At 41.3% G+C, this 13,622-nt stretch overlaps 1 protein-coding gene across 1 annotated transcript in view; it reads right to left on the bottom strand.

Moving 5' to 3' along the window:
- Positions 1-12,662: 12,662 nt before the first annotated feature.
- LOC132433968 (cilia- and flagella-associated protein 54) overlaps positions 12,663-13,622 on the bottom strand; it is a 216,771-nt gene continuing 215,811 nt past the window's right edge. Inside the window, exons 59-60 of the mRNA XM_060025420.1 lie at positions 13,465-13,563; positions 12,663-12,946 (exon numbers count right to left, since the gene is read on the bottom strand). Coding sequence (XP_059881403.1) covers positions 12,788-12,946; positions 13,465-13,563 — 258 coding nt within the window. The 3' untranslated portion in view covers positions 12,663-12,787. The remainder of the gene's footprint in view (positions 12,947-13,464; positions 13,564-13,622) is intronic.

Below are 13,622 nucleotides of genomic sequence, written 5' to 3'. Positions count from 1 at the left end.
GACCATGGTGTATGATCCTTTTAATGTGCTGTTGGATTCTGTTTGCTAGTATTTTGTTGAGGATTTTTGCATCTATGTTCATCAGTGATATTAGCCTGTAGTTTTCTTTCTTTGTGATATCCTTGCCTGGTTTTGGTATCAAGGTGATGGTGGCCTCATAGAATGAATTTGGGAGTGTTCCTCCCTCTGCTATATTTTGGAAGAGTTTGAGAAGGATAGGTGTTACCTCTTCTCCAAAAGTTTGATAGAGTTCGCCTGTGAAGCCATCTGGTCCTGGGCTTTTGTTTGTTGGAAGATTTTTAATCACAGTTTCAATTTCAGTGCTTGTGATTGGCCTGTTCATATTTTCTATTTCTTCCTGATTCAGTCTTGGCAGTTGTGCATTTCTAAGAATTTGTCCGTTTTTTCCAGGTTGTACATTTCATTGGCATAGAGTTGCTTGTAGTAATCTCTCATGATGTTTTGTATTTCTGCAGTGTCAGTTGTTACTTCTTTTTCATTTCTAATTCTATTGATTTGAGTCTTCTCCCTTTTTTTCATGATGAGTCTGGCTAATTATTTATCAATTTTTTTTATCTTCTCAAAGAACCAGCTTTTAGTTTTATTGATCCTTGCTATTGTTTCCTTCATTTCTTTTTCATTTATTTCTGATCTGATTTTTATGATTTCTTTCCTTCTGCTAACTTTGGGGGTTTTTTGTTCTACTTTCTCTAATTGCTTTAGGTGCAAGGTTAGGTTGTTTATTCGAGATGTTTCCTGTTTCTTAAGGTAGGATAGTATTGCTATAAACTTCCCTCTTAGAACTGCTTTTGCTGCATCCTATAGGTTTTGGGTCATCGTGTCTCCATTGCCATTTGTTTCTAGGTATTTTTTGATTTCCTCTTTGATTTCTTCAGTGATCACTTCGTTATTAAGTAGTGTTTTGTTTAGCCTCCATGTGTTTGTATTTTTTACAGATCTTTTCCTGTAATTGATATCTAGTCTCATAGCATTGTGGTAAGAAAAGATACTTGATACAATTTCAATTTTCTTAAATTTACCAAGCCTTGATTTGTGACCCAAGATATGATCTATCCTGGAGAATGTTCCATGAGCACTTGAGAAAAATGTGTATTTTGTTGTTTTTGGATGGAATGTCCTATAAATATTAATTAAGTCCATCTTGTTTAATGTATCATTTAAAGCTTGTGTTTCCTTATTTTCATTTTGGATGATCTGTCCATTGGTGAAAGTGGGGTGTTAAAGTCCCCTACTATGAATGTGTTACTGTCGATTTCCCCTTTTATTGCTGTTAGTATTTGCCTTATGTATTGAGGTGCTCCTATGTTGAGTGCATAAATATTTACAATTGTTATATCTTCTTCTTGGATCGAGCCCTTGATCATTATGTAGTGTCCTTCTTTGTCTCTTCTAATAGTCTTTATTTTAAAATCTATTTGGTCTGATATGAAAATTGCTACTCCAGCTTTCTTTTGGTTTCCATTTGCATGCAATATCTTTTTCCATCCCCTTACTTTCAGTCTGTATGTGTCTCTAGGTCTGAAGCGGGTCTCTTGTAGACAGCATATATATGGGTCTTGTTTTTGTATCCATTCAGCCAATCTGTGTCTTTTGGTGGGAGCATTTAGTCCATTTACATTTAAGGTAATTATCGATATGTATGTTCCTATTCCCATTTTCTTAATTGCTTTGGGTTCGTTATTGTAGGTCTTTTCCTTCTCTTGTGTTTCTTGCCTAGAGAAGTTCCTTTAGCATTTGTTGTAAAGCTGGTTTGTTGGTGCTGAACTCTCTCAGCTTTTGCTTGTCTGTAAAGGTTTTAATTTCTCCATCAAATCTGAATGAGATCCTTGCTGGGTAGAGTAATCTTGGTTGCAGGTTTTTCTCCTTCATCACTTTAAATACGTCCTGCCAGTCCCTTCTGGCTTGCAGAGTTTCTGCTGAAAGATCAGCTGTTAACCTTATGGGGATTCCCTTGTGTGTAATTTGTTGTTTTTCCCTTGCTGCTTTTAATATGTTTTCTTTGTATTTAATTTTTGATAGTTTGATTAATATGTGTCTTGGCGTATTTCTCCTTGGATTTATCCTGTATGGGACTCTCTGTGCTTCCTGGACTTGATTAACTATTTCCTTTGCCATATTAGGGAAGTTTTCAACTATAATCTCTTCAAATATTTTCTCAGTCCCTTTCTTTTTCTCTTCTTCTTGAACCCCTATAATTTGAATGTTGGTGCATTTAATGTTGTCCCAGAGGTCTCTGAGACTGTCCTCAGTTCTTTTCATTCTTGTTTCTTTATTCTGCTCTGAAGTAGTTATTTCCACTATTTTATCTTCCAGGTCTCTTATTCCTTCTTCTGCCTCAGTTATTCTTCTATTGATCCCATCTAGAGTATTTTTAATTTCACTTATTGTGTTGTTAATCATTGCTTGTTTCATCTTTAGTTCTTCTAGGTCCTTGTTAAATGTTTCTTGCATTTTGTCTATTCTATTTCCAAGATTTTGGATCATCTTTACTATCATTATTCTGAATTCTTTTTCACATAGACTGCCTATTTCCTCTTCATTTGTTAGGTCTGGTGGGTTTTTATCTTGCTCCTTCCTCTGCTGTGTGTTTTTCTGTCTTCTCATTTTGTTTATCTTACTGTGTTTTGGGTCTCCTTTTTGTAGGCTGCAGGTTCGTAGTTCCCGTTGTTTTTGGTGTCTGTCCCCAGTGGCTAAAGTTGGTTCAGTGGGTTGTGTAGGCTTCCTGGTGGAGGGGACTAGTGCCTGTGTTCTGGTGGATGAGGCTGGATCTTGTCTTTCTGGTGGGCAGGTCCACGTCTGGTGGTGTGTTTTGGGGTGTCTGTGGACTTATTATGATTTTAGGCAGCCTCTCTGCTAATGGGTGGGTTTGTGTCCCTGTCTTGCTAGTTGTTTGGCATAGGGTGTCCAGCACTGTAGCTTGCTGGTCGTTGAGTGAAGCTGGGTGCTGGTGTTGAGATGGAGATCTCTGGGAGATTTTCGCCATTTGATATTATGTGGAGCTGGGAGGTCTCTTGTGGACCAGTGTCCTGAAGTTGGCTCTCCCACCTCAGTGGCACAGCACTGACTCCTGGCTGCATCACCAAGAGCCTTTCATCCACACGGCTCAGAATAAAAGGGAGAGAAAGGAAAGAAAGGAAAGAAAGGAAAGAAAGAAAGAAAGAAAGAAAGAAAGAAAGAAAGAAAGAAAGAAAAGAAAGAAAGAAAGAATAAAGTTATTAAAATTAAAAATATTAATTAAAAAAAACAGACGGATAGAACCCTAGGACCAACAGCGGAAGGAAAGCTATACAGACAAAATCTCACACAGACGCATACACATACACACTCACAAAAAGAGAAAAAGGGGAAAAAAATCATAAATCTTGCTCTCAAATTCCACCTCCTCAATTTGAGATGATTTGTTGTCTATTCATGTGTTCCACAGATGCAGGGTACATCAAGTTGATTGTGGAGCTTTAATCCGCTGCTTCTGAAGCTGCTGGGTGAGATTTCCCTTTCTCTTTTTTGTTCTCACAGCTCCTGGGGGCTCAGTTTTGGATTTGGCCCCGCCTCGGCGTGTAGGTCGCAGGAGGGCATCTGTTCTTCGCTCAGACAGGACGGGGTTAAAGGAACAGGTGCTTCGTGGACTCTGGCTTACTCAGGCCAGGGGGAGGGAGGGGTACGGAGTGTGGGGCGAGCCTGCAGCGGCAGAGACCAGCGTGACTTTGCACCAGCCTGAGGCGCGCCGTGCGTTCTCCTGGGAAAGTTGTCACTGGATCCCGGGACCCTGGCAGTGGTGGGCTGCACAGGCTCCCCGGAAGGGGGGTGTGGATGGTGACCTGTGCTCGCACACAGGCTCTTGGTGGAGGCAGTAGCGGCCTTAGCGTCTCATGCCCATCTCTGGGGTCCGCGCTTTTAGCCGCGGCTCACGCCCATCTCTGGAGCTCCTTTCAGCAGCGCTCTTAATCCCCTCACCTCGCACACCAGGAAACAAAGAGGGAAGAAAAAGTCTCTTGCCTCTTCGGCAGGTCCAGACTTTTCCCTAGACTCCTTCCTGGTTAGCCGTGGTGCACTAGCCCCCTTCAGGCTGTGTTCACGCTGCCAACCCCAGTCCTCTCCCTGCGCTCCGACCGAAGCTGGAGCCTCAGCTCCCAGCCCCGCCCGCCCCAGCGGGGGAGCAGACAAGCCTCTCGGGCCGGTGAGTGCCGGTCAGCACCCATCCTCTGTGTGGGAATCTCTCTGCTTTGCCCACCGCACCCCTGTTGCTGTGCTCTCCTCCGCAGCTCCAGCTCCAAAGCTTTCCCCCTCCGCCACCCACAGTCTCAGCCCGTGAAGGGGCTTCCTAGTGTGTGGAAACCTTTCCTCCTTCACAGCTCCCTCCCACTGGTGCAGGTCCCATCCCCATCCTTTTGTCTCTGTTTATTCTTATTTTTTTTGCCCTACCCAGGTACGTGGGGACTTTCTTGCCTTTTGGGAGGTCTGAGGTCTTCTGCCAGTGTTCAGTAGGTGTTCTGTAGGACTTGTTCCACGTGCAGATGTATTTCTGGTGTATCTGCGGGGAGGAAGGTGATCTCCGTGTGTTACTCTTCCGCCATCTTCCCCTCGTCCAGATGTGTAAATTAAAATTAAATCTTCCCTTCCTACTATATTGACAAAGGTTTAAAATTTTTTATAATATACCTGTGTCAACAAAGGTATGGGGAAAAATGACCTTTTATTAATTACTGGCAGGAAAACAAATTGGCATAACCTTTATGGAAGGTGTTTTGCAAACCTTATCAAAATTACAAATGATTCTACCCTTTGATCCAGAAATTTTCCTTATGGGAATTGACCCAATCAATATACTAGCTTATGAACAAAATTTTATACATATATAATTATACATATACTATATATATAAATCATATACATATGACATTTATAAATGTACATATATATCATATATGTGCAAAACTTTGTACATAGATTAGTATATCTATTGGGTCAATAGATATATATGTGAGAGAGAGATATATATATATATATATATCTCACATATATATCTAGAGCAAATTTGTATGTAATAGCAAAAGGGTAGAAACAACCTAAATATCTATCAAAGGAAGACTAATTATGGTGCATCTTTATAAAGATTATGCAACAATAAAAAGAAGCTACGTATTGATTTGAAAAGAACTGCCAACAGATACACTTACATTAGGTTGAAGAAAAGCAATGAGGAAGGAGCATAAAATTATGCATACTAATGGCTATACTGTTATTTGTTTTCTTTTGTTGTTGTTGTTTGTTTGTTTTTTTGCAGTACACCGGCCTCTCACTGTTGTGGCCTCTCCGGCTGCGGAGCACAGGCTCCGGATGCGCAGGCTCAGCAGCCATAGCTCACGGGCCCAGCCCCTCCGCGGCACGTGGGATCTTCCCAGACCAGGGCACGAACCCGTGTCCCCTGCATCGGCAGGCGGACTCTCAACCACTGTGCCACCAGGGAAGCCCTATTATTTGTGTTTTTAAGGGAAAAATATATCAGTGTATTAGTGTGCACCATATTGGTTCACTCAACATTTTTCCTAATCTCTGAATGTGCTTACCTATATTGAAGAAGTTGCAGAGATAAAAATCCCATTTCTGAGGTTTCCTTGCAGCTAGGGCCCTGGATGAGATTTAGGTATCACCAATTCAGTGCATTCACGAAAGACCTGAAGTTGGCACTGTGCTAAGTGGTGCAGAAGACAAGAGTCAAAGCATCTTTTGCTTGTGTGGATTCTGGCAGAGGTGGTGTGGTTGGTGAGGCTGCAGCTAGAGCAGTCTTCCTACTTTGCAGGCAGATTTCTGATTCTACAGCTCCCCTTATGCTATGGTCTGAACGTTTGTGTTCCCACCCTCCTGAAATTCGTATGTTGAAATCCTAACCCCCCAAGGTGATGGTATTAGTGCCTTTATAAAAGAGGCTCCAGAGAGCCCTAGCCCTTTCCACCATGTGAGGACAAAGCAAGAAGGCACCATCTATGCACCAGAAAGCGGGCCCTCACCAGACACTGAATCTGCTGGTGCCCTGATACTGGACTTCTAACCTCCAAACCTGTAAGAAATACATTTCTGTTGTTTATATATAAGCTACCCAATCTGTGGTATTTCCTTATAGCAGCACGAACAGACTAAGACACTTTATAAAACAAAAGAAAACAAAAACCTGCATTGCCTTGGTGATCCAGCTATGTATGGCTTAGTCATTTCTGGATGCTCAGCCTGGAATTTGTTTCTTTAGCCCTCACAGGGATTTTGAAAGTCCTTTAATAAACCTCCTCCTGCTTAAACGAATCGGAGTGGATTCTGTCCTCTGTAACAGAACCTTGACAGTTTGTATAAGCATGTGATATCTCTGGTAGAGAACACAGGAAACCAATTGTGGTAGGCAGAATAATGGTTCCCTAAAGATTTCCATGCCCTAATCCCCAGAACCTGTGAAAATGTTAGGTTACAGGGCAAAGGAGAATTAAGGTTGCAGATGGAATTAAGGTTGCCTGTCAACTAACCTTGAAATGGGGAGATTATCCTACGTTATCCATGTGGGCTTAGGGTAATCATAGGGGTCTTTATATGTAGAAAAGGGAAACAGAAGACTGAGTGTATCAGAGTCAGAGAGACTGAAGATGCTACTCTGATGGCTTGGAAGCTACAGGAAGGGGCCACAAGCCAAGAAACTCAGGTGGTCTCTAGAAGCCGAAAAAGCTTAGGAAACATTCTCCCCCAATGCCTCCAGAGGAATGTAGCCCTGCTGACACCTTAATTTTAGCCCAGTAAGGCCTATTTTGGACTTCAGAACTCCAGAACTATAAGATAATATATTGTGTTGCTTTAAGCCACTAAATTTATGGTTGTTACAGCAGGAATAGGACCTTAATATTCTGACAACACTGACTGCCTCTGGGGAGGAGAACTGAGGCACTTGCAGAGAAGATGGAAGGGAGACATTCTCTCCATACCCTTATATGACTTTTGAGTTGTGATTCTTGAAAATAAATTACCTATGCAAAAAATTGAACTAAATTAAAAGAAAAAAAGAACCTCGATACATATTTGGCCAATGTCATTTGGTCTTTTTTTTTTTAAGATTTATTTATTTTTGGCTGTGTCGGGTCTTAGTTGCGGTATGCAGGATGTGTGTTGAGGCATGTGGGTGGGATCTTTCGTTGCGGCACGCGGGCTTCTCTCTAGTTACGGCATGTGGGTTGTCTCTCTCTAGTTGTGCGAGTTCCAGAGCATGTGGGCTCTGTAGTTTGCGGCATGCAGGCTCCCTAGCTGAGGCGCACGAGCTCAGTAGTTGTGGTGTACGGGCTTAGGTGCCCCGCGGCATGTGGGATCTTAGTTCCCTGACCAGGGATCAAACCAGCGTCCCCTGCATTGGAAGGTGGATTCTTTACTAATGGACCACCAGGGAAGTCCCTGTCATTTGGTCTTTAACGTCACAGAGAAAAATTAAGGCCAGTTCAATTTCTGTTCCTTTGTAGAAGGTCTTTTTCTGACTGTTTACAATTTTTTCCTTCCTCTTTATAATCCAAAAATGATGCCAAAATTTGTCCAGGTGTCATCTGTGCTGTCTTTAAATTTATCTTCAGAAGAATTTCTTGGAGGGACAGTCCCTTATACCCTGCATTGAAGAGTATCCCTTTGCAACAGTTTCCACTATCCCCAGCCAGATCTGCATGCTTTCACTGGTTCTGGGCCAGTATTTATGCTTATTTCCCTGCATCATTCAGGAGGTGTGAATTCCAACCTCACAGTCTTAGGTGGTTTCTGACTTCTCCCCTGTGGTTGCTTTTTGGCCCTCACTGGGCACTTGGCATGTTGCTCTGCAGCTACGCAGGCCAGTGGGCAGCGTACTTCTAGTCCTCAATTTGTGGACAAGCTCTCTCTGAACGCCAATGTTATGCAGTTAGCTAGGTTCTGACTTTCCCTACCTGCGGGGCCCTCTTTCCAGACCCCTTCTTTCACCAGGCATTCAAGTCCGAGCCCTGGCTGTTCCTGCTCCAGTGACTGCTCAGCTGCAGCTCTTGCTTAAAATTTCTCATTTTACTTTGGTGACTTGGGATCTCCCTTTCCTGATTTCATGCTCAGCTATAAATTAAAACAATTTTGGTTCTATTTTATCCAGCCTTGTAATAGGTTTGTATTGGGGAGGGCAGAAGTATCTTTCATGCCAGCTCAGGCCAACAGGTTGACCAGAAGTATCGATTCTGCATTTTGATTTCCTGGTAAAACTTATTTATCACACCCAACACAACGATCCAGGGCACTGCCTTTAGAATTGAATAGATGAGGGTCTATATTAGCCGTGAACCATCACCCGGAGTTCAATACCTCTCCCAGCACCTCGCCTTATTTAATAAATGTGCATAGTGACACTCTCACAGGACTTTCCTAAAGGATAAATGAAATCACACAAGAAAGCACCAGCACACAGCATCAGGAGTGACTGCTTAGGCTCTGCTAAGAGTTTCAAACCATCTTGTTAGATTTCCTTTGGTTCCTTCAAGGGTCAATCTTCCTCTGAGTCTTCAGGATAGCATCCCATTGCGTTCATGTGGCAATATTTTCTCACATGTGCCATCTGTTGTTTCTTATTTTCTCACTGTTGACTCTGTCTAGAATAGGGTCTCTTCATGCCCTGTGTCTGACAGTAGAGAGTGGAGAACGTATGCTCTGCCCTTGGTCATGGTACCGTCCTTTCTCAGATTTACATGCTCCAAGGGCAGAGCTCTGAGTGGAACATCTAGACTCTTGCAGACATCGGCCCAGGACAGCTCTGCTTCGCTGAGGATGGTTCTCATCATACCCCCATTGTATGAATTTCTGACACTCTGGATTGATACAGCACATATACACACACATGCTCATACACACACACACACACAAAATCACTGTTGTAAGCATGAATGATTTATCTCCATTCTCACCTGTACATGGTTTAATTATTCAGGATTTGAGGATATAATGTGTCTCCCTAGTTCCCCACCACTATGGGAAATTGTGTCTCAGAGGAATAGAAAAAGCCAAGAGAGCAGTAGAGGAATGACATCCCAGTTTTTACTTGGCATTGACCCATGTCTCTGAGCCAGGGGCAAGGCAGTATGGGAAAGACAAATCATTTTTTTTTCAGGATGGACGGTTTTCTCTGTTTCAAGAGGCAAAGCATGTACTCGTTGATTCTCGGTCAGTTGATTCTCAGTTCTGCTCCATAGATCTCTATGTTCTGACAGTACGTTCATCAACATTGATTTTTGGCATGACACGTATTTATATTTTTCCATATATCAAGTGTATTTAGTTGTGAGAGGCTGCATCCGGAACCACTAATCCTAAATGTTGCTTTTAATTCAAAGTGTATTATAGAATTTAATAATTTTTAATCCTAGCTGAATTTTTTATTAAGCCCACAGGAAAATCAAGACAAAAAGATGGTGTATATTTGAATATAACTGGGCCCAAAGTAGACATGGAGTAAATGGTTTTTTGCATTCAATCTAAATATGGTCCCAGCATCATTTCAGGGTCTCTATTCCTACAAGACAATGTAAAAGAAACCTCAATAAATTGGACCAGCTACAACACTCAATTCTCTTATTGTTCTATAGACATCATACAATTGCTTTCTGGTTCTGGCAAGATGATCTATATTCCATCCTCCACACGTGACTGGTCTATTTTGTCACCATGCTTCTCTGATTGTCAACTACTCTGCTGAGAAGATGAGCTCCCCCTCCTATCTGGTATCCATGCCTCCAATTCATTTGTATCTGCCCCACATGTACTTCTTCCAGAAAAAAAAGTTCCTCATAAACTCATATGCCCACCCCACCTGTGTCCAGCTTTAGATTAAAATACATTAATCTGCCTCCACTAATTAATATGGTCCTCTTAAAAGCTGCATTTATATAATTTCAAAGTAGATGTCTGTTCCGATGGCCAAAAACTGGAAGCTCGTGGAAGGCAAGACCCACTCCTTGGTGTGTTCTGTGACTCCTCCCTCCCTCTGGACAGAAATATCTGGTACAGGGCTCTGCACACAAAAACAATGAATATCATTTACCACATCGTGTACAGGTCAATGCTAGTGAAGGCAAATCACTGAGGGGGTTTTCTCCTGCATGCTAATATATGCTAATGCAAGGAAAATCAAACAATTTAAAATTGTTATTGTTGCCCTTTAGCGATTCATTATAATATGAACCTCACTGCCATCTGGGTATTTGCAGCAATCAGTTGGGGATTCAATATTTCCTTCCAACCCAAATACTGAAGTGAGGGAAATCATAACATGAATTAATGATCAGCCTGCTAGGAAAATACTGGAGGGCAAAATTATTATTCTTAAGGCAAAATACAAAATGAATTGGACTTTAAAATTTGGTCATTTCAAATTACTATCTTGATACAACAGTAAAGGAGTGCTAATGGTACAAAATGAAAACTGAAAATTGGAAGATGCTAGGAAAACCACTGAAATAGAAAAGTAAAGCATAACTTCTAGTAATAAGCAGAGCTGAGATGAAGACTACCTGCCCATCTGGATCAACTAAGATCATCTGGTTAGGGGATGCCATTGCCCACGGGTGACATTACTAACTGATCACCGCAGCACCTTTTCCAGTGTTTCCATACAGAAGTTCAGAATTCTTCTCAGGTGGCTACCAGCCATAGATTGAACATGTCATAAGTGACAGTCTGGATTACCACTCCACAAACATTCACACCCCTCTTCCTTCCTCTACAGGCAGAGTCTAATTCCCTGCCTCACTGGTATTGGACTTGGCCATATGACTTGCTATGCCTAATGGGATTTAATGAGGCCTTTCTTAGGCCTCAAGTGTGCTTCTGTGCTTGGTCTTGGTCTTGTGCTCTGGTTTATACCCTGAGAACAGCAGGCCCCAGGTAGCTACAGCCTCTTTAGCCTGGGTCTCATAACAAATGTACACAGAGGACACCTGAACTCAGCCTGCAGCCTGAAGCAGAACACATGAGACAAGTAAGAGAATGAAGTCATGTTGTTCTAGCCACTGAGTTTTAGGGTCGTTCGGTACACAGTATAATTTTGCCAGTAACTGATTAATACAGCATTTTAGGTGAAACTTATTTGTTATCCCTGGCCTAAAAACTGGTAAAACAAGAAAATGTCTAGGATAAAGTAGACAGACGTTTCAGAGGTAATACGGGGCCATTATGAAAAAGAAATAGCCATGTTGGAAGCCATGTTCAGCCACGTTGAATCACAGTCTTAAGGTTTTCAGATTTTAGACTTATCCATAAATAAATCTAATTCACACAGCCTTCAGATTAGGACAAATGAGGCTGAGAGAAATGAAATGGTTTGACAGGATCGAGGTATAAGTTGAACCCTCTTCATTATTACTATTGCATTCTCTTTGTAGCAAAACAATAATGTGTGCTTCTAAGAGGACTGCCTTCCTGGCATTCTGAACCAGGGAGAACTGAGTTGACGAGCAGTGTCAAGAGAAAAAAGCGGCGACCAGCCCCTGCTGCCAGACTGCCCTGCTTTGTCCCCTGGGAGCCTATCTATGGGGACTCTAAGGAAGGCCATGCACCCAGTCTGAGATCCAGGCCACGGTCCGGAAATCTGATGAAGCAAAATCCTACTAGGCATGAAGGCAATAAAAATAAGGAAACAATACCTTGGCATAAAAATCCACCGGATGGTTTAACCTCAGGGCAAACCATTTTCAGGTTGGAAAATAGTCTGGGCCACCTATTCTTCAGGAGAGAGTCATGAAGGAGATGATTTCAGACACAACTCTTCAGCTAAGGCTGACTTAACCTCAACCAGCAGAGTAAGCTACTGCGTATAGGTGTGATTTCAGAGGCTTTAGGAAGACTGTTCCCACCCCCATCAGGTTAAAGTTAACACGTTCATTCCCTTTGGCTCAATGCTCACCTAATGCCAAGCAAAATTAGACACTGTTATTCCTAAAATATCTTTCTGGAAGTAAGATTCCAGTACATGGCTCCTTAGAACCTACCTAAGTGTTGAGCACACAAGAAGCACTCAATAAATATTTCTTGAATAATGAAAGGGCAAACGCGTAAGTGATTGTTCAATATCTATGTTACTGCTGACCTGACTTGGAGGTTTACATTATAGTTTACTATCCAACAAAGGCGTCATAAGTAAGAAGAAACATAGCAGTAAGGTAAAGTTTAAATTCCACTAACCTCTCATTCATTCATTTAACAAATATTAATATCAAATGCCGGCTATGTGTAAGCAATGTGTGATTTTCTGTAGACAGAGCAGCAAATCAAATAGCTAAAGCCCCTGCTCTCAGGAAGCTGACAATAGTTTAATAAGAGAAATAGTTTAAACATGCACAGGCACACACACACACACACACACACACAAATATAAAAGAACTAATAAAAAGGACAGGGAGCCATATGAGAGTGTAAGAGTGAGTACACATTTCAGAGGATCAGAGAAGGTCCCTCAAATAAATAATCCCAAAAGGTCTCATTTGAAATGTGTGAACTGGAAAATAAACAGACATCAGGAAATACCATTTTTTCACAGAGCCCTACATTTGAAATGCAGCAGCAGATGGACTATCATGTATGTATGTACAGTGAGCTGAGGCCCCTATATTTTAGCAGCTAGATCCTAAGAACCCATCCTCTCCCAGAGGTTCCCCAAACTATTGTCCTTTCTAAGTTAAAATCTCTATAATTAAACCTCTGAAACTTGATTACACATGACATATATTACAATTTTATAAAATGCCTAACATTCAAACATACCAAGCAAATAATCTGTGTACGAAGACAAAAGATCCATGGTGGCAAATTCTGGGATATTCAGTAATGCCTGTTGACTAACTTTATCAGTTTTATCATTTGTCTTTCCGATAAGTAGGTTGATTGCCAGCACAGCCTCACTGACCTAAAATTAATGCACAATTAGAGTTCATAAATGCAAGCTTTCTGATTCATAGATTATCCATTAGGTAAATAATGTGAAAAAGCAAATTCATAAAATAACATTTGGTACACATTAGGGAAAAAAATAAAGACAAACTGAAAAACAATATGTGATCCCCCAACATGTAGTATACACCATAGTCAAACAAATCATGACTGTTGACAATTTAATCAATAAATAAGTCATTTTGAATAGGCTACCTCCTGTAGCTATGACAGATACTTGCCAAAATGTGTGTCAAATATGTGCACATGTGTATCTCCCATTATTTTCATTAAAGAAAAGTGGAATCAAACCAAGTCTGGCTAATAGCGATTAAAAACACCACACATATAAAGAGCACTTCTAATCTTCCCAAAGAAACATCATTGGTGCAAATCCCAAAGAACGTGATATTTTCCTTTCTCTTGTATCAATACATTGTTTTGCCTTAACAGATGTGACGATAAAAAGAAGAGTTAAATAAAACTCACACCAACCTGTGCAGCAGCTCTTATTGCAATCCAGGCAAATAAACTGTGCATTTCAGATTTATTTACTGTTGGTTCTTTAATAGAACTATGCCTTCCGGGAAGAGCCTAAAAAATATGGCAAATGTTTTATGATAAAGATAGATAAAGATATCATAAAGTTTCAT

The sequence above is a fragment of the Delphinus delphis genome, chromosome 11, assembly GCF_949987515.2.
Source record: "Delphinus delphis chromosome 11, mDelDel1.2, whole genome shotgun sequence".
In the NCBI taxonomy this organism is placed as follows: domain Eukaryota; kingdom Metazoa; phylum Chordata; class Mammalia; order Artiodactyla; family Delphinidae; genus Delphinus; species Delphinus delphis.
This window is presented reverse-complemented; position numbering and strand designations above follow the sequence as displayed.